At 39.2% G+C, this 22,420-nt stretch overlaps 1 protein-coding gene across 2 annotated transcripts in view; it reads right to left on the minus strand.

The window, feature by feature from the left end:
• Positions 1-22,420, minus strand: part of CTTNBP2NL (CTTNBP2 N-terminal like) — a 71,709-nt gene that overhangs the window by 24,502 nt on the left and 24,787 nt on the right. For both annotated transcript variants that reach the window (XM_036767778.1, XM_036767779.1), the window contains exon 2: positions 19,797-19,904. In XM_036767778.1, coding sequence (XP_036623673.1) covers positions 19,797-19,895 — 99 coding nt within the window. In that variant the 5' untranslated portion in view covers positions 19,896-19,904. The remainder of the gene's footprint in view (positions 1-19,796; positions 19,905-22,420) is intronic.

Consider the following 22,420-nt stretch of genomic DNA (forward strand, 5'->3'; position numbering starts at 1 on the left):
TGGGAGTGATCCAAGGTTGAGGCTTGGCTGGGCATATTCAGCAATATGATAAGAGGTTGAGAGATTCAAGAGAGGACAGTGTAGAGTTGAATTAGTTTATCAAAGAGACAGGATGGAGAGAGGAGGAGAGAGTGGCTAATAAAGGGGAGATGGCCTGGGAGAGAACTGAGGTGTCAAAGGATGGGAGGTCTCAGTGAGGATGAAGAGTAGGATTACATAAGGGAAGGCAGAGGGAGAGGTGGAGAGCCAATAGACTATGCTTGAATTCTTGAATATGGAGGTGCCACATTTTCAGGTGATAGCATGATCAAAAAGTATGCATCTTTGTGTGTGGCTGAGGTTGGGTAGAGAAGTAGCTCATGGGAGGTAAGTTGAAGAACTGAGTGGTTAGAGTATTTGAGGGAGAATCAATATGTACATTGAAGTCCCCTAGTACGAGGGCAGGAATTAAGGAGGAGAGAAAAATTGTAAGCCAGGTATTGAACTTATTGAGGAAGGAAGGGGAGTGTTCCAGGGATCTGTAGACAATAGCAAATCAGAGTTTTGACTGGGTGGTAGCTATGAATAGCATGAAACTCAAAGGAAGAAAGGTTCCTGAATGATGGAGGAAGGGGAAGGACCTAGAAGTGGCAATGGGGAGCAAGGAGCATTCCAACTCACCCACCTCAACCAGGTGAGCTGAGGAGAATGAGTGAAGGTACAGCCATACTGGAAGGGTAGCCAGGGAGGCTGTGTTATCAGGGGGAAGTCAAGTTTCTACTAGTAAGTTAGCAGATGCTAATGAAGACGAATGAAAGTTTGTTGCCTAGAGAGCTAACATTCCAGGGAGTAGTGAAAGGGCTAATGGAGTCAGGTTGAAACTTTTCGGTGGCATGGTTGAGGGAGAAGGGAATGAGGAATCAGGTGGTAGGGGGTATGGAATAGGGTTTAGATGATGACCTACAAAATACAAGCTTAAAGAATGCTTATGCTGGCTGGAATAGTCTGTACCATTCATTTAGTAATTGGTAATATACTGCCTTGTGATATTTCTTTTACTGCGTTTTATATTACTTAACTTTCTGATCTCAATATAGATCTTGTCTAGATTGCAAATTCCCTGAGGAGGATCCCCTCGTAGTCTACTAAGTATCTATCCTCTCCAATGAGCCGCTTACGATTTTGTATACAGTAGGTACTCTGATCTCATTTCCCTCAGACTCTTCCCAAGCTCTCATACCAAGACAGCACACTCCACATCTGAAGTGGTAATTATCAATAACAGTCTGCTTTAATGCTGGGAATTTACCATTCACTCAGCAAATGTATCTGGGACAGTTCTACTTTACACACTTAATTAAAGAGAGCCTAAAGGTAAAGTATGCTTCAAAGACACCCTTTAGGGTCAGTCTACAACAGCAGATGTTATCTAAGCCATTGTTTACTTAAGGACAAAAGCATAATAGGTTTGAATAACATACTTAAATCCCAATGATAACAGTCTTCTGAACAGGGTTACAGAGTTTATGCTAAATGAGTGCTATATGGTACTTTTGAATGGGTGAATTCAACGCAAATTTCTTCTTGTGACTGCTAGCTAAAGATCTGAAACAACCAATATGGCTGCTGAAGGTACCGCTAGATGGCAGCACTCCAGATCTGAAATCGGAAAGACTTGAGTTCAAAGCCTACTTCTGATACTTTGTAACTTTGTAACCTTGGACAAGTCACTAAACTTCTCTCAGTGGGTATTTGTACAATGGGGATAACAACGGCGCCTCCCTCCCAGGGCTGTGGTGATCGAATGAGATAACAGATATAATAAAAAGCTTCGGAAACCTTAAAGTTCTATCCATATAAGTGCTAGTTATTATTATCGTTATTATTATTAAACATTGATTGGTTCGTGGATCCAGCAAGAACACCTGAGGGAATGAAAAGGTGAACACATGTGTGTGTGCTCTCGATAGGTCAGAATCCTAGGACTCGCAGCTAGGACACATCTTAAAGGTCACTTAGGTGAATTTTCTCATTCCATGAAGTTCTTCTACTCTTCTTTCCAGGGAGGTCTTATCTACCACACCTAAATATAACCAAAGGCAGAATTCGCTTCCTTTCAAGGACAAGTTAGGATTCCTAAGTGTGATTCTTTCTGGCACAATGACACCCCTATTTTTTGTCCTCTCACAAAATATCCTTGAAAGTAACTAGAAGTCAGTGGGGATCTACAATTTTATTATTCAATAAATATTTACTTAGCATACAATTCTTTAGCAACACTCATAAAACAAAGTAAGTTTGATATACAAGCAGACCCTTTGAGAGAAGGTGGGTGATCAGCACTAACACTGTTTCCCCCTACCAAGTATCTATCCTCTCCAATAAGTAGTTTAGTATATTGTATACAGTAGGTATTCTTTGTGAATGACTGTTAATTAAACTCTTTTCCCTCAGGCTCTTCCCAAGCTAACGTAAGTGACTAATGTCTTATAGAGAAACAGAGTTGGTCTAAAGTCAAATACCCCATATATTTAGGAAACTATCACCCACAATGTTTGACAAGCAAAATAAACCATGTAGAGTTCTGTAAAAAGGAGTATCTTAGGTACATATGATTTATAGGTGCACAGTATTTAATATTATTCTTACAGCAAGGAATGAGAAAATAGCCTATGGTTATATAACCATTTTCTAAACCATGCTATCAAAGTTTAGGGCAAAACTAAACACAACTTACTTGACCAGAAATGTCAAAGCCGAGTTCCTTACATATATAAGGAAAAGGAAGGAAAAGGCCAACCCTGGAAGTGGGTGGGTTGTAGTGGATAAATAAGATTATCAGCAGTTTAATGAATCACAGGAAACACCACAAAGTTGATTGTAGGTACAGATACAAGTGGGAAAAACAACCAAATAACTCAAACAAGCAAGTTCTGCATTAAACAATATAATTTGAACAGTTCTAGTATTTGGAATAATTTTTGAAAAGTCTCTTCATTAGAGATACTCAGAAGCCAATCTCTTTGAAGAGGCATCAGAGAATCTCAGAGTTGGGAGGTACCCCAGAATCATGTAGTCCGACCTGTACCAAAACAAGAATCTTCTCTATGTTGTACCCAACAAATAGTCATGCAGACTTTGCTTGGAAACCTATAGTTGGGTAAGACCGGTACTTCCTTAAGCATTCCATTCAACTTTTGGATAGTTAAAGACTAAATCCCTATATTCAATCAACTCAACAAATATAAAATCCTTTACAACATGGCTATGTCTCCTCCCTTTCCAGTCTTCTCTCCCCACATGCTCTGAGATCCAGTGACATTGGCCTCCTTGATGTTTCTTACACAAGACACTCTATCTCTGGACTCTAAGCATTTATACTAACTGTCCCCCATGACTGGAATTCTCTCCCTCCTCATGTCTGCCTCCTGGCTTCTTTCAATTCCTAGTGAAAATCTTACCTTCTACAAGAAGTCTTTCCTGATTCTCCTTAATACTAGTGGCTTCCCTCTGTTGATTATCTCCACTTTATCCTGTATAATATTGTTTGTACATAGTTGTTTGGATGGTGTCATCCCCATTTGACTGTGAACTCCTTGAGAGTGGGGACTGTTGCTTGCCTTTCTTAGAACAATGCCAGTCACATAGTAGGCACTTAATAAATGCTGACTATTGACTAGGTTCTCATAGCCTCTCCAACAACAATCATTTCTATCTTTTGTCATCATTACGAATTTGCGGGATTCGAGGTGAAACATCAGAATTGTTTCAATTTGCATTTTTTCACTAACTCTGTGGAACAATCTTTCACATAGCTGTTAATAGTTTGTAATTCTTGAGAACTTTTTATTCATATCCTCTGGCTGCTTATCCATGGGAAATAGCTCTTGGTCTTATATATCTGTTAATCCTTTAAGAATCTTGGATATCAGATGCTTATCAGAGATATGATACAAATTTTTATTCCCTCCAATGAATTTCCCTTCCTACCCTCAGCTGCATCGATTTTGTTTATGCAAAAACTTTTCAATTTAATGTAATCAAAACTATTTATTTTGTCTTTTGTTATGTCTATAGCATTTGGAGATCTCCCCCTAGCCATAGCTATAAAGGACACCTGATCTCCTAACCTTCCAGGTTGCATATCCACTTTGAGCTTATTGCAGTACAAGCTCTTGCTCAAAACCAAATTCCTGCCAAATTGCTCTCATTTTCCCAGCAGTTCTTGTAAAATAGAGAGTTGTTTCCCAAGATATTCCTCAGGTTTATCAAGCACTGGTTTATTGAGTTGGATTGTTTCTGATTCTTGCTTCTCTGGTCTGTTCCACGGATCTACTTTCCCATTGATTTTTTTTCTGCTTTGATATAATTTGTTTTCACAACTTTCACTTGTATATATATCTTACCAATTTCCCCTATCCAAGGAGCCATCAATCCCTTGTAGCAAAAAATAAAAAAAGAAAGAGAAAATAAAAGCAGTTCTGTGAAGCTAACTAAGCCATCAACTGGGACTGATACAGTATGCAATATTCCACACCCATAGTTCCCACTTGTGTAATGAAGGAAGGGAAGTTCGTTTTCTCTTCCTCGGAGCTAATCTTGGCCATTAGATAATAGCATTATTTTTATTACATTGGTTCAGCCCAAAAATAAGCAAAAAGATGTTATTCCAGCTATCTCAGCACTTTAAACTTGGTCAAGCTGAACTGTAACCATTAACTGTAATCACAATAATAGTGATAATAACACCAACTACTGGCATTTCTATAGTGATTTAAAGTTTACAAGGCACTTAACATTCATTATTTAATTCAATGATTGCATTAGATGGTCTCTGAATTCCTTTCCAGCTGTAGGTCTCTGATGCCATGAGGTAGTTACTATAGGTATTCTCATCTCTTCGACGAGCAAACAGATTCAGAGGTGAAGGACTGATATAATTCAAGAGCTGGAAAGTGTTGGAGGCAAGAACTCTGGTTTTCCTGACTCTGAGCCCAGCACTCTAGCCATTCTGCTAGGTTGACTTTTGGTCTAAATAATCCCTAACTTAGATTTTCCTCAACTTCATAGCAAAAAGAGAACCAATTTGCTTGTGAATATAGGCGGGACTTCAGATGAGGATAAAGAGGAAGGGTTAGGGGTGGAAGAAAAGAGGAAGTGGGAAAGTCTACTACTTTCCTACTTCCAAGAAGGAGTTGCAACACAAATAGGGAAGTGTAGTTTTAGCAGGGACAAGAATGGGAACACGAGGATAAAGAATCTCTAAAAAGATGATTCTTGTCCAGACATTTGTGTCATTATGCAAAAGTCTGAAGGTATGGTATGTAGCTCCCTATTGGACATCTTCAATAATTCATGTAGGAGTTAAAATTACTTATAGCTGGGATAAAAGAGGCTGCCAGAGGGGAAGGGATCAGGAACTGGCAGGGAAATTTCTGCAAGGAAAAGAGCCAGTAGTTATCTTTCTGGGAAGCATCCAAGGGGGAAAAAAGTTAAAGATTGAAGATTCTGTGAAAGCCAAAAATCAGTGTATAGAGAAGGGAAAAACGTTTAAATATAAAAAATTAGAGAGATGATATGTAAAATTGAGACAGGTGCCAAAAGAAGCCCTTAGCTAAAGTCTTGAAAGGAATACTTTAATTTAAACCCACGGTTTGAAATCCAGATAGATCAAGAGAAACAAAATAATAAGGCAATTTTCCCAAGTGATTTGGTAATCAGGGGGATGACCACATCTCAACTTGATAGAAAGAGACACCGAGGTAAGGAAGTAAAAGGTCATCATTTGCAAGGCAAACAAGTATGGTCTTTGATTTTGGGGACAAATGCAGATACAGAGTGAACAAAGCCACATATCTCAGCTCTTTGGAATCAGCACACAGCAAATGTTGAAACGAAGACAAAAGAGCAATTTCCTGCCTGAAGAACAAATTGTTCTTCCTGGGGCTTGGTAAAAAGTATCATCACTGATTCTGAATGATCAACAATAAAAGAAATAAAGCTACCAAATATGTCAGGGGAAACAGTGCTGAATTTGGAAGCAGAGGACCCCAAAGTTTGAAATCTCTGCTCTCCTCTGCATGACTGGTGTGACCCTCTGCAAGTCACTGAACCTATCGGGGTCTCAATTTTCACATTTATAAAAATGAGGGGGCTGGACCAGATGACCTCTAAGGTTCTTTATAGCTGTAAATCTATAGTCTCCATCTATTTGCATATGTCAATGACATTAATAAGCTAAACCACATTAAAGTACTAGACACCAGGAAAACTAAAAAAGGGAGGAAAAGAGCAATTAAACTACGAGGTTGCAAATCTTTATGAAGATTTTCAAGTTATACCATCACCAATCTAGGAAAGACACCGATAGCCAGAGCTATCAATGGAGCAACAGAAGAGGATTACCAGGATGGTGAAAGGACTAGAAACCAAGTAATATATTAAATGCGATAAATTTGTCACAGTTACTATCCACAAAAATTCAGAATTCTGGTGTAAATAAATCAGGAGGGAAATCTGAAGATGCATACTAATTTGTGCTAATAGCTTTTGCCCTTTAATCAGCAACTGCTATTAAGCTACTAAGTGTCTAGGAGAGACAAGCAGATGTAGTGCATAGAAGTCTCCTACTTCTGACTCCTACTACTGACTGTGCAACTACGGGCAAATTACTTAGCTTCTCAGTATCCCAGGCACCTTTCTAAGACTTTAAGTTACAGACGAGTTGCTGGTCTGCATTGTTGGAGGAGTTCCTAAGACTTATGAAATCATGGGTAGAAAGCAAGAAAGGAAAAAAAAAGAAAAGAAAAGCCATGTTTTATTTCAGTAATGAGAAAACTAGGAACAGAATCATTGAATCCTAGCATTGGGAAAAAAAAAAACATCTAGTTTAACTCCTGCCTGGAATTTGTTTCTTTTAAAATATTTTGACAAATGTATTTTAATATAAATTACATTCCTATGTATATAAATTATAATCTATATATTTCATTTCTGCATTTAAAAATATTCTTCTGAAAGAAGGGGTATAGAGACTTCACTAGGCTGCTAAAGTGGTCCAAGACCCCTCAAAAGTTTAAGAACTTCTGGATCGCAATATCTCCAATTGAGGGTCATCCACACCTTCGATGTCAGGATAGTCATTAACTATCTCATGGGTCAGTACAATCCACTGTTGGTGAAGTCTAATTCTTAGGAAGCTCTTTCCCACAATGCACTAAAATATGCTTCCCTATAGCTTTTACACATTGGTCTCAGTTTTCTCCTGTGGAACAATGGAAAACAAGTGAAATTTATCTCCTATAAAATAACTCTTCAAATATTTGAAGACATTTATCATCTCTCACCAGGCCCTCTTTTCTACAGGCTAACCATCCCCCATTCTTTTAACCAACACTTAGATAATAGCTTGTTTCTAGTCCCTTTATCATCCTGGGAGTCTTCTTCTGTTGCTCCATTGATAGCTCTATCAGTTTCTTTAAATGTGTACCCAGAGTGGAATACAAAATTCCAAGTATGGTCTGACAAACACAGAATAGTGTGAGATGATCAACTCCCTTGTTTTAAACACGTTTGTTGTTGTTGTTCAGTCCTCTCTGTCTCTTCATGACCCTATTTGTTGTTTTCTTGGCAGAGATACTAGAATGGTTTGCCATTTCCCTCTCCAGCTCATTTTACAGATGGGGAAACTGAGGCAAACAAGATTAAGTGATTTGCCTATGGTCGAATAGTTGCTAAGTGTCTGAGGCCAGATTTGAACTCAGGTCGATGAATCTGCCTGACACTCTATCCACTGTGTCACCTAGCTGCCCTATACTTCTATTAATGTGTGGTCTAATATCACAATAACCTTTTGGGCAGTGACAGCATACTCTTGACTCATACTGAGTTTTGAGTTAACTATAACTATTCCCTTCACTCCCCTCTCAAGTCTGATTCACATGAAGCACTGTCTAACCACATCTTCCCCATTCTATACTCAATTAAGTTTTAAAAAACAAAAATGCAGGCCTTCCTTAATATTTATACTTTTTAAAGTTCATTACTAGGAGATGAGGCAGAAAGGTACATTTAAGTAAGGTGAAGGAAATTATGGAAAGGGAAACAGTTTAGGCAATGGGAGAAATGTTTAGAAGGGCTGTCTACCTTTGTGTGGTAATAAAAACTTCTTTATTTTCTCTTTAGTAGTTGTTCAAGCATATAGTCTCACTGGCCTGCTTTGTTCAAGTGATGACTGAGAGTCTGTTTTGAAAGAGAATAATTTAGCTTTTCTGTATGGAAATTTCTGTTTGGAAGTTGTGAGACGGTTAGCTATTGGGGTAGGGAAGAATCAAAGATAAGCAGACAAAGTGCCTCTCTGCTGGGGAAAAGCTCGTGTTTTCCCCTGGGATTGCTAAGTAAGGCCTTTTCTATGCCGAACATTTCCCACACATGAAATCTCTGGCTTACTCTTCTAAATGCCCCCTTTCACTAAAGAGTTTAGGCAATAACACAAGGCATTTCCTCCTGTCCTCCACACCATCCTCAACAACTGGCTTTACTGAAATGCTCTGGAAAGTTTTACTGGCTCAGATTTTAGAAGCAACCCCAGACTGACTTTATAGTTCTTTTCGTTATGGGGTGGGGGAGAGAGGGAGTTGGAGGTAATCTCTGATTAAGCCCAAATCACAAGACTAAAACATGTCACAAGAGGAAATGAAAAGTAGAGGGAATAAGCCATTTCCCTTTTTAAACTATTTTAGTTTCCAACTGAATAAATGAAACCAAACTCCCTACCAGCATGATCCACACTTAAGTTTCTCTTCAATTTTTGGAGAACTGTATGTTCCCTAGCTATCATTCTGCAAATTAAACTTCTCTTTTCTTTCCCAACAGACATTGGAAAAACAGAACTGACAGGCAGATATCAGTTAAATGAAGGATTTGCTTACTCTCTTGACACCTTGACTCTTGTATCCCCTCCCCACCCCCTTCCCTACTGTAGCAGTTTGTGATATGAATAAAGGAAGAGTGACAAAAGGTTGGAAGGAAATCAGCTGACAGATACATCATCTAACTGATTATTTTTAGGAAATTGCTGACATACATGGGGTCCACTGCTTTTCTACATTAAAAAAGAAGTTTAATCCCTGAATAAATAAAATCAACAAGCATTTATTAAACATTTACTATGTGCCAGGCACTGTGCTAAGCTCTTGGGGATACGGAGAAAGACAAAAACCAGTCTTTGTTACTAAGGAGCACACAGCACATATGCAAAATTCTTCTGCTATAAAGTATGGGTATTAAACCTGGCCTGTCTGGGGGTACGTTGGCAGCCTGTCTTCATCCAGGAGCAAGTAAATTGCTTAAATGTAAGTAAAAACATATTAGGAAATCCCTTACTTATTAAGCAACTGATTTACAAGTGACTTGTATATCTGAGAGTCGTGGCTTCCTCCTCTGATATCCTCTGCCTCCTTTCCCCCAAAGTCCTTCCATTTTCCAGGGTTGCTGGTGCCTTCAAAGAATCCAGACTGTACAACAGACTTGACTTCTTGGCACTTTGAAGTACCTTCACTCCTCACCAGTTTCCCCCAACCTCAAAGGCCTTAACTCCCCCGGAAGCTGCCCACCGACCTCCCCAAAAGCTCATTCTCATGCACCACAGTGGAAGTTCTTGTTACCAGGGTACCCTTACCCTAAGAAGCCAGGCCCGTCTGAAGGAAAGAAAAAATGTTCTTGCCATTGCTAGTTGGCGCTCAGAATGCATTTTTCCTATAGACAATATTATAAATGGTAGTTAGGTTCTACAGTTATTGGTTAAATAGCCCCATTTGAGTTGCTCTGAGAACTTAACCTTTATATGGCTGTTTGTATGGGAAGATATGAGTTCCAAACAACCAACTTACAACTCTACGGCCTTCTTGCAACTCTACCCAATATTAAAATTGTTTTGTTATAATGTAATTTGGTTATAATGATTACCCTGCTGGAAATCATATCCCTAGCCTGCAGGATCTGGAGAAATCAAGCTGAGACCCTGTGTCTACAGTAACACTTACAACTGGAAAAAAGTGTTGAGTTTGGAGTTAGAGGATGCTGGTTCAAATTCTGAAGCTGTTACTTACTACCTGTGTGGCCTTGGGGAAGCTACTTGTACCACTCAGGGCCTGAGCTTTTCATCTGTAAATGAGGGGGTTGTTCTAGATGAACTCTCAGGTCCCTTCCAGCTCTAATTTTAAGATCTTTTTCTTCCAAACCCCTTGATCATATGATGTGTTATTTTGTCTGCTAGTTCAGGTAAATCTGAGTAAAATTTCCAGGACAGAAGTTAGTTGTCTGAGAAGGAAATGATACTTTCAACTTGATATCAGAACAACTACACCATGAAGAACTCAGCTATATGTCAGATTAGCGTTACTTTCCTTCCCATGATAAAAATACCACATAATTGGGCCTGAAAAACCATTGCTGTACATGGTTATTTCTTTGACAGGATTTTCTATAATGAGATCAATATAACTCTGTTACTGTAGGCCATACTCTGGCAAGTGGAAATAGGTCTGTTATACAGAAAATGTTCATTATAATGGGATTTTGTCAGTATCTTATACAAGCTATTATAGACTACAGCCACTCTCTTTCTCTTCAATAAAAGGTTGCTGAGGGAAGAACAAGTTCAAGGAAAAAAATATACCATAAAGCATTTTCTGGAAATCTTCATGGTACTAAATATGACCCTTTCCAGTCTCCCCCCCACACACAGCCCTACCATCACCAACATACTAGGTAGGGGCAGTCTTAAAAATTTAGCCTTCCTATCTGGTGTTTTCAGAGGCAAATAAATTTCAGTTTTAGATTTTTAAAGAAAATATTAGTTTAACATTTTGGATTCTAACATTTTGGATTCTATGTTCTTGTTTTTGGAAGTGAGAATGGTGAATAGTTTAAGAACAGTGATATGTCAGCCTCTATAGGGTAAAAATAGCTTTAGTTTATTTTGAAGACTTTTAGTCAAATCATCTTTCAAAGTATCACATAAAGACCAAACATTCAATTTAGTTAAATTGTATAAACACTACTAAACATTGCTTGTGCTTGACAGGGAACAAGAGCAGCAAGGTGCACAAGAGGCACAGTCTGAAAAGGTGTCTTGTCTCCCATGGTTTTTGTGATTCTGCAACAATTTTACGTCTAGAGGGGCTCTGAATAGAATTTTGGTGTAAAGTTAGAAAGAAGACAGATGTCTTCTACAAATATATAACAATTCACTGAAATGACACTTTAAGGTTTAGAAAGCATTTTCCTTGCCGCTCTGTGAGGATTGTGGTACACAGAGGACCTTCGTCATTTTCAGGAAAGCAAGCGTCAGAGAGGTGAAGACTTACATGGCTACTAAAGTGTCAGGTCGGGTCTCCTGAATGCCAAGGATTCAGCATCCTTTCCACAACACAACCTTACCATGGCCTCCTTGTATTGAAGATGCTCAGACTAAGATGCTGAAAAATAGTATTTTCTAAGCAGGGAGTCAGTATATTTTGAACAATACCAACTAATTATTAAGGGTCATAAGAGAATCATCATTAAGAGTTCTGGCTTGGATGGAATCTTAGAGGTCATCCTAGCCCATGTTCTACTCAATGTAAAAATTCTTCTTACAGTCTCTCTGATGGGAGGATTCTGCCACAAGCTCACTGTGAGACTCTGGACAATGATGAAAATAACAGCTATTTAGGCTGCTACTTGAAGTTCTACAAAGTGTTTCTGTTACAGTGTACCTGTGAGATATGATCATAAAGTCCTGTTGTCTACACTTATCAGATGAGGAAACAGACTCAGGTGACTTACAGTCACACAATTTCACATTATAGTCTCAGTCAATAGACATGCAATTCTTTGTTTTTGTCTTATATGCACTTATCAAGATGAACCCATGCAGCATCCAATAAAATGTCAGTTCCTCAGGGGAAGGGGACACTCACTGTTGTCTTTGTAGCCTTGACAGAACACCCAGCACGTAGTAGGTATTTAGTAAATGCTTGTCCAGTAAATGAATAAGTGATGGAGCTGGGTCTTGGGCTCAAGCCTTTGGCTCATGTCCTGTATTCTTTTTCCTGTACCCAATTCCTTTCCTACTAATGTCTCTAAGACTCAAGCTTCTCATCTGGAAAAATGGTGGGTTGGAATAGATGAGCAGCGAGGCCTTTCCTTTTATTGTGAACATTCTGTGATTCCAGGTATATTTATTTTTTTAAAAAATCAACTTAAATGGTTTCATTTTTTCAGTATAAAAACCAACCCTTTACATTATTCATCATGGATAGATCACTTTTCTTACTTAGAGATGTAACAGTATTTTAACAAAAGGTACATAAACATATGATGCTTGCCTTTTTTTCTGATGGAAACTATACATCATTAAAATGGAATGGGGACATTAAAGGTGCTGAAATGATCTTAAAGGCAAAACAGGATCTGTATAAGTTTTTTTTTACACTTTCATGTTTATAACAAAATATTTTAGCAAACTTAACAGAAAAATACTTTTAGATGACTACAGTTATTAATATCTACTTGTTTAGTAAGATAAACTCAAATGACTGGAATTAAGGAATATGAGGAATATAAAAAATAATGAATAACAATAAGGAAATTGAAAAAATACATTATTAGTTGAAAGTCTTTCTGACTAAGACCCAAATGCCGGCTTCAGTTGTAGTCATGAATTTTCTGCTTCTCAAATACTTTCCAACTTTGCAACTAAGCAACTTTGTGAATTTTTTCTTCAAGCAAACATAACAACCTTCATAAGGGGTCTGCTTGCCTGCCAACACGAAAGCCAAATAGACCATGTGGCATAGAGAGTCACTCTTCTAGGAACAAGCAGCAAGTTGCAGCTGGAAGACCTACTACATTGTATCAGCTGCTCTTGGAAAAGCCAGTTGGGAAAGGAAAGGGGTTCAAGTTCTCTTCTAGGCAACGCAAGGCCAGGAAAAAAAATTCTAGTGAAAAAGCTTTCTCACTGTCCTCAGAATTTCCTGTTTTTTAAGAAGAGAAATCTATTGTAACATCTGTTTCATGGCCACAGACTGCACCCTTAACCCTAAGCCAGCTGTCACACACACACACACACACACAAAATTAATGTACACACACACACACACACACACACACACACACACACACACACACGAGCATGGTCCTCAGGCATAGATCCTGGTGGTGTCACACACACAACATGTCTCTCTCTCTCTCTCTCTCTCTCTCTCTCTCTCTCTCTATATATATATATATATATATATCCATATTTATGGGCTTTTGGTTACAAAGAGGGCTGGAGAGGGAGTGTGGATGGGTGAACTCAAATCCACCACTACTGTAAGATAATGCCAAGTACAAGTCCTATGAATGAACAACAGTGTATTATGTTGCTTTCTGTAACTGTTTTTAAAAAGTTATTTGTAATCAAAGTTTTATAGATCCCAAAACTTCTGCTGGATGATGTCTAGATCACCTTTCAGGTTTAAAGTTGTATGAGGACATTTCTACCATTGTACATCTACTTGGAAGTTTGATGTGTGAAGGAACTCTACAATGAATCCTTCATTAAGTATATACGTGTGTGTGTGTGTGTGTGTGTGTGTGTGTGTGTGTGTGTGTGTACATAAATTTTTTTTGGTCCACACCTATGATTTCATCCATGAGTGGAACTTTTGGGCATGGAAACTCCTCCTTCTATTGCAGATCAGCAACTCATCTGTACCTTTAGAGTCTGACAGAGTTACCTGGGAGGTTGACTTGCCCAAGATCACACAGCTAGTATGTGTCAGAGGTAGCACCAGAACTCAGGTTTCTTGATTCCAAGGCTGGTTCTTAATCTGCTATACCACAAAGGTTCTTAAAGGAAAATTCTCACCACAAAATTCATTATTTTTGAAATAAATCTAGATTTGAATGTACCAACTTTCCTTAGAGAGGGCAGGAATGACAAATGCACCCTTCAGTAAAAGCTTGGGAGTATAGTGAAATGTTTCTGACCTCACCAGCAGTTGCCTAGCTGTTCAAAAATTCTTTGATAACAAAGCAGGGACCTATATTGCTTCATGGAGTAGGCATTTTGGATAGAGGAGTGACACCGCCAGATCTACCCCTGAGGACCATGCTCATGAATATAAAGGAGTGTCTCTCAGGTTCTGCTATTCCAGTGGCTGTATTTGTAGAGTTCCTGAGTGAATATTTCTGAAATCATTCCTGAATTTTTTTTGAGGTATCTTGGAAAGAACATTAGGTTTAGGGCAGGAGACCTGGGTTCACATCCTGGCCACTTATTTCATGTGTGACCTTGGTTGAGGCATTTACTTTTTTATGTTTTAGTTCCCTTATCTGTAAAATGGGGAAAATATTACTTGTACTACCTTTAAAGTACTTTGCAAGCTGTAAGGTGAAAGGTCAGCCATCATCATTATTTAGAAAAGTATAGAAGAATGACTCAAGAACTACCTCAAAGATAACTTTCTTGCTGTCAGATACAGAAGAGTATGTAGTTAGTCTCTTTTGCACTACCTCAAAAATCTGAACTAAAGTTATTTTAGACTCTATAATTACATAAACACAATGGTATATCATTTTGATACTGATTTCCTGAACTTAATTTTGAAACTCTTAAACATATTCACACTCACTCATTTTAACACGTTTGTCTAAAACCTTAACTTTTTTCTAACTAACATCAACATGTACCTATCCTCTCTTTTAAAAGCTTTGTAATGGCCAGCAAAAACAACTAAGTTTTGAGTTAAAGGACAATGCCTGTATTACAGATATTCACTGTTTATGTTAATTAACATCATTTCAGAGGCTGTAACACTTTTCTGTGTGTTGTTAGAGAAACTATTCAAAACGATTCTTCTTAAACAAATTGGTAACTGGTATAGAGGCCACCTTGTATATTCCAAAAGTGGTTCTTCATCACAATTAAGGAGTGCAGAAAACAACACACAACTAAAGCAGGTAAAAAGAAAATACTCGATGTGATTTTTGTAAACTGTCAAATCCACTTGCTTCTCTTGACTTCAAAATAATGCTGACTTCTTGGAAATTTTTTCATCTATCTGTGAATTATGTATCACAGATTATGGTAGAAAATGACTTATTGAATTTAGCAGGATTTAATGCAGCAGGCTAGGGCATCTTTTTTTTTTGAGTTGTCTCCTGCTCTATTTCTGTAACAGTTCAGATTTCTTGTGGTGGGAGTTCCTGTAGCGGGAGATGTTACACATAAATGAACAGGACCTAAAAAAATGTGAACTCTTGCAAAATGGAATAATACTGCTTTACAAGAAAAATCCCAGACAGTTCAGTTATGGATAGAAAACCCATAGCCAATGGAACAGTTAAGACTTTAACATTGAGAAAACCTGAATACTACAGAATTTTCAAGTTTCATGAAAAGAAAGCTGCCAAAGCAGTGATAACTGAAACAGAAAAGTAAGGACATTTTTGTTATATTTCAAAGAGAAAAAGAACATAGTTGTAGGGGTTAGGGAAGGAGGGTGGATTAGATCTGGCACTGCCCAGGAAGCTGGAGAAATGAATGAAGCCATTTTACAAATGGAACTTTGTAGTGAGGGTTCTGCTTGCACGCTGTGGTAACTTCGTAGACTGCCTCTGGTAAATTCAAGCCTTCCCAGTGTGGCTCATTATTCATCTAGAATCAACAGAACAGTCTGGTCTCTAACACTGGTTTTGTTCAGAGCTGGAAGACAAACTGGGGAACAGATTCCACATTTGGAAAAATCAGGTTGAAAGTAAGGAGGAAAAAATAAATCCCAAGGTCTCCTCCTGAAAGAAAAAGTACTCGTAGATACACAGGAAGAAGAAAGATTTTTAGCAAGCAATCTTCATATATGAATTAAAAAGATTGTCAAGAAAGGAAAAAAAAGAGTAAAGAACCCAAAGATTCTGAGAAATTCAACAAATACATTGGTAGAAATGAACTGAGGAATAAATATGGCAAAAAATTAAGTCAGATCTCATTTCAACTCAAAGAATCTGGCATGGCAGTTGTCTTTCTGCTGAGACTGAAACTTTGAATCCAGTTGTTCTCTGTTTTGTCTAATAATAGTGTTTCAAGATGTGCCCCTTCTGGTATAGCTATTCATTTCGCCCCTAGTGAATGCAGTTTAAGCCTGGGAAGATAAAGCTATCACCTGCAGGCAGCATGCGCAGACTAAAGATACCACTTGTGTGCACTACTGAATGGGGTCTTGGAGCAAAATGTTCCCTTAATTATAGCTAGGGCTTCTCCAGTTCTTTCAGAAGTTGCCTACAATAAATAAAATGGGATTCATGTACTGCACCCCGCTGCGCCCCGCCCCCTGCTCCAAATCTTTTCGAAAAATATTTGTAATAAGCAACTGAGCTTATTGACGTCGGAACCAGAAGATAAGGTATAGCACAACCTGGAAGAACAGGCTGGAAAACCTAACACTTCGTAAAGCCTTGAAGTATTATGGCAGCCATTGAAAGTGGACAAAAAATACACCCTTATTTGCCATGGCTTTTTAGGTTAAGTTATATATTTGTTAAGTGATGCAAAAGGAGAGATTCTATAGGGATAGTTTTAATAGAAGCAAACACATTCTTTATGCTGCCTAAGGGAAGGCAGGCCACAACTTACAGAGATCGCCATGGAAAAGTTCATTTGCAGTTTAGTTGTTTGAAATAAGATTTCAGTTTTGCAACAGAAATAATGTTACAAATAGTGGTTAGGTTGCAGGCTAGGCTGCACAAACCTGCTTCTTAACATGTAATGTACATGAACTTAACCCACTTTCTATAACAATGTGTTTTATGGGAAAACAGGTAAATATGCCCCAGTTTAGAGTTGGGTTGGGGGAAGAGGGGTGGGAGAGAAGGAGCAGGAACCTCTGCTGTAGCGCTCAGAACCCCGCCAAGCTCCAAGCCACCAGTGCTGGCTCATGGGATTGAACAGCAGCACCAGTAGGGGGTGAATTTGAGAGATGGGACTTGGGAGATAAAATCCTAGCCCCCTCCATGTCATTGCTGATCCCACCACTAAACATGTTCCCATGGAAGAAAAACAGGAGAGTTGGAGGGGGTGGGGACGGGATGGGGGACAGGGAGGGCAGCAGAGAAAGGGTGGCAGTAGGATGGAAGTAGTTAGTGATCCTGGGTGAGCAGGCTCAGAGGGAAGCAGAACACTACAGGTGTGTCCCAAGCTGCCTTTCTAAATAAAGCTTTGGCCAGGTAGCAGTGAATCAGAGACACTGAGTGCAGAGTGCTTTGTGAGGCACCTTGTGTGGAGAGAGGGCAGGGAAAGGGAGGAGAGAAGGATAGGACAGAAAGAGAAGAGTAAGCTGAAAGCTTGCCTTTGGGCCATGTGGGCTGGAAGGGTCCTACTCTCTAAAAGAGTTCATTTTACAAAAGAAGAAACTCAGCCCAGAGGCGGGGGAGGGCTCGCCTCAAGTTAAACAGCCCAGGAGTGTGGACCTGGAGCAACAAGTAGGCAGAGCACAGAATTGGAAATCAGTTCTCTGGACTCAGTGCTACAGTCAACAGCGAGCGTCTTGGGAGGGTTAGGGCATGTAACTGGCAGGTCGCTGGGTGATGTAGTGGAGAGAGCTCCAGGCCTGGAGTCAGGAACACCTGAGCTCAAATCAGGTCTTGGACTCTTAACTACTGGCATGACCTTGGGCAAGTCACTTAACCTCTTTGCTTCAGTTTCCTCATCTGTAAAATGAAGGTGATAACAGCACCTCCTTCCCAGGGTTGTTGTGAAGATCCATGAGATAAAACTTGTAAGGCGCTTACCGTGCTAGGTGGTCCATAGTAAGCACTATGTAAATGTCAGCTATTATGTTATTAAAAATAATGGCATGGATCAAATGAAAACTCATCAGTATAATTCACAGTGAAGTTATGGGAAGCCTGATCGAAGGTGGAGGGAGGCAGAGAAAGAAGAGAAACAGGACAGCTTTCTAAAATTGATGCATTACTCTAACAAAAGCGCCACCAAGTAAGACACTGCTGCATGAAGTTATACAGAAATGAAATGAAGATGAATTTCTGTAAAGACACAATTGTCCAAAAAAATGTGAAAATAAAGAGAGAGCAATATTTTGCAATAATTAGGAATACTGAAAAGCATCTAATTGCACTGAAATTACTCAAAGGATCACTATTAAGCTTTTAGACTTGCAATAATAACTGCCCATAGGCATTTCCACCTAGTCTCAAAAGCCATAAATTAACAACTCACTCCAAATATATCAGAATACAGAAGTATAGAAGTGATTTTACTTTTATCAGGCTTGTAATTTTAAAGTAATCCAGGAAAGTATTATATGACCATGGCTAAACTGCGACCCTTAATCCTAAAAAGTAACTAGTATGGGATGGGGCTGAAGAGGAAGGTGAAGGAGAGGAAACACTACTGTTTTGGGAATGGTCTCACATTGAATGGTCAGTGTTTCCTACTCAGGCAAGAGAGAGGGAATGATTCGTATTGCTATAAAGAATCTTTGAAAGGACAGTGAGAAGTGAATGTATGTGAAAGACTAATAGAGATGTACCTTTCACTTAATAAGAATAATTTTGGCTACATTGAAATTAACTGTGGCATTGCGACAAGCTGGTTTTCATATAGCTTTTAATGATAACTTAAAGATCTAAGTCATTACAAATTTCACATAATTTAGAACTGGAAGGGAATGCTAAGATTTTGAGTCAGAGGACCCGAATTCAAATGCCCACTTATATAAATGTGACCCTGGGCAAGTCATGTGACCTCACCTCCAGTTTTCTCTTCTTTCAGCTGAGGGCACTAGCCCAGACGATCCCTTCTGGGCCTAAGTCAGTGACACTCTGCATGAGATGAAAGCCAAGGGAGGGGAATCTGGAATCCAAGCTCTGCAGGACCTTGGACTATAAATCCAGCTCATTCTCCTGTGTTTCTACTATATGACGCTACCAAAGAGCAGCCATGGGGTTCAGACCCAGGTCCTAGGACTCCACAGCCAGTGTTTCTACTACTTAAGACAAACTACCAGGGAGGCAGCTGGTGGTACAATGGATAAAGGGCTGGGCCTAGAACTAGGAAGACCTGGCACCTAGCAGCTGTGTGTCCTTAGACAACTCACTTAACCTCTGTCTGCACCAGATTCCTCAAGTGTAAAATGGGAGTAAAAGCAGTTACCTCCCAGGGTTGTTGTGAGGATCAAATGAGATATTTATAAAGCATTTAGCGCACTGCCCAGCACATAGTAGGTGCTAAATAAAGCTTCTTCCCTCCTCCTCTTCCCCTGTAAAGGCCACTGGGAGGGCTGGGCAGAACACAAAGTGGAGGGTTTCTGTCTTTGGCATCCCCATCTTATCTTCCTTTTTAACTTTTCCTTGGTTGATTGCTTTTCCCTTTACCCACCTGCCCTTGGGTAATCATCTTATTCACTTAGTCCTTCTACTTACTATTATTAAAACATGGGCTCAGAAAATATCTAAAAACTCATTGACAGGACTAATTACAGACTGAAATATTGTCTCCTCCCAGGTACAGAGGGCTTTTTAGTAGGGATCAAAGCTTTAAATAAAGGAATAAAGCTCTAGTGTAGAATTTCAGAAATAAGGCATTGAATAAGCTAAGAAATGGGTGGGGGTTCTTGCAGTCACATCCCAGTGATGGTTATGTGTCCCACTTTCCCTGTCACTAACACCATCAGGGGCTCTAAAGCATACAGATATTTGTGTTAAATAGATTACTACCACTCAACCAGGCAGGAAGAAAGAATCACACCTCCCCTTCAGTGCTCAAATCATACCTTTAAAGCTTCAATGACGAGATCCCTTGCTTCCAGTTCACCTTCTAGAATGCTGAAGAGGGTCAGGAGCTCAGGCTTGCTGAGTTTTTCCAGATTCATCCTGAATGACTAAAATAAAGACAACTATTAGGGCAATCAACAGCATGGTTAAAAAAAACTAAAAGAACAATAATGATGATATAAAATGTTTTAAGGGGGAAATAGTACATTTAGTTTGGAAATAGCAATGAATAGTTTCTGGTTTTAATCAAAAACTATACAGTAATAGAGAAGAAAACGTACTTTCTTTAAGAATCCAAAACTGCTTACAATGACAATTCAAAAAAATTTTCCTCCCTAAAATGTATACACATACATATCTTAGAGGATCTGGGTAGATGCTAAGGGGAAAATCTCTTTCTAGGTTTTTTTAAGCTCTAGATAATGGCCTATTAATTTTAAGCAGTGTCTGGATATGATGAAACTCTAGTGATGGAAACCAGGTGGTAGATGTTAAGTGGAGCCAAATACCCTAACAAAAACACAAAGGACAAATATTTCTTTTCAAACAATCAATCAAAAAGCAGTTTTTAAACTCTTACTATGTGCCAGGCATTGTACTAAGTGTTAGGTAAACAAACAAAACCCCAAAACAAAACAAAAAGATCCCTGCCGTTAAGAAGTCTACATTTTAATGGAGCTAAGCTATACATAAATAGGTACATGAAAGACACATAACAGTAGATAGAAGGCAACCTTAGAGAGCAAGGTAAAGGCCTCCTGCAGAAAGTGGTACTTGTGCTGAACCTTGAAGAAAGTCAGGATTCTAAGAGGAAGAGGTGAGGAAGGAGAGCATTCTAAGCATGGGGTAAAGCACATACAAATACAGATGGGAGATGGAGTGCTATGTGCAAGGAACAGCAGGTAGCTCTGTAAGGTTAGATCATATGGTGCCTAGAGGGCAACAGAATATAAGATGGAAAGGAAGGAAAAGTTCAGATTGTGAAGAATTTTAAATGCCAAACAGAGGCTTTACATTTGGTCCTGGGAGTAAACGGAGCCCCAGAAGTATACTGAGTAGGGAAGTCAGACCTACACTTTGGCGAAAGCATTTTGGCAGCTGTGTGGACTACTGTTTGGAATTGGAAGAGATTTAGGAAAGACAATCAATTGTGAAGCCACTGCAATAAATCCAGATAAGGAGCCATGAGGACCTGAATTGGGGCAGTGTCTGTGAATAAAGAGAAAGGGATGAAGATGTTAAGGAAAAAATGACAAGATGTGGTAGATGACTGGGCTAGAAGGGGTGAGTGAGGAGTTGAGATGATACTGAGGTTGTGAGACCGGGTGACAGGGGTTTGGGCAAAAGACGATGAGCTCAGTTTTGTCTATTCAGAGTTTGAGATGCCTATGAGACATGTCCAATAAGTGATCAATAAGACATCATAAAATAAGTGATTCAGGACTGAAGCTGAGGGGAGAGACTAGAGCTGGATAGGTAGATCTAGGAAACCTCTGCATAGAAACTGAGCCGTTGGGAGCTGATGAGATCGTTAAATGAGAGACTGTAAATAGAAATGAGAAGAGGACCCAGGACAGAGCCTGGGGGACAGCCAAAGGTAGTGGCCGTGATACAGATCAATATCCAGCAAAGGAGACTAAGAAAGAACATTCAGATAGGTTGGATGATAATGAAGAGAGGACATTGCAATAGAAACTCAAAGGAAAGAGTATCCAGGAGAAGGTCAATGGATTCAGAGAGGTCAAGAAGGATAAGGATTGAGAAAGGGCCTTTAGATTTGGCAATTAAGACTATTACTTTGGAGAGAGCAGTTTCAGTTGAATATGGTGGTCAGAACTCAGATTTCAGAGGGTTTAGAACCGAGTGAGAGGAGAGGAAATGAAGGCAATGAGCATAGACAGCTTTTTCAGGGAGGTTAGCTAAGAAGAACAGGAGAGATGGAGGACAATTGCTAGGAGGGATGGTAGGCTCAAGTGAGGGTTTTTAAGAATGGGGTATATTTGTAGGCAGCAGTGAAAGATGCAGGAGATGGGGAGAGACATTTATTAGAGGGTGGTGATGATAAAGGGAGAAAACAGGGATATGATCAAGGATACATGTAGAAGGAGTGGCCTTGGCAAGGAGAAGGGCCACCTACTTTATCCACTTTTTCAAACTGTCTACTTGGGGCAGCTGCCAAGTATTATATTATAAAATTGGACAGAGCAACAAAGACCTAATCATAGGCATAAATAGATACAACAATGCTTATGCTTTCAAGTGACTTTCTATGACCAATCCTATTTACTTGATTTAACCAGTTCACTATACCTTTTGAAATGTGCTGAGTGCATCTTGTATGGTAGACATTTGATACTTTCTACAATACTGATTTCCCACAAACTATATACAGACTACAATACATTCTGTCAAAGGCCTTCTTTAGGTCAGATAGTTTATTTTAGGAGGTAGAAGTGTAAACTCTGTCTTTTTCCTCCTTCACTCTCCTTTTTCAATTCTTAATTGGCTTTCCCAGAATAGTTTGCTTTAAACTGTAACACAATCTTACTTGTTCACATATCCTCTGGTAATCCAAAAACAGCTGCATCTTGATGTGCTTTTAAGGGGTTCACAAAAGATTCAT

Source organism: Trichosurus vulpecula, chromosome 7, assembly GCF_011100635.1.
Source record: "Trichosurus vulpecula isolate mTriVul1 chromosome 7, mTriVul1.pri, whole genome shotgun sequence".
Classification (NCBI taxonomy): domain Eukaryota; kingdom Metazoa; phylum Chordata; class Mammalia; order Diprotodontia; family Phalangeridae; genus Trichosurus; species Trichosurus vulpecula.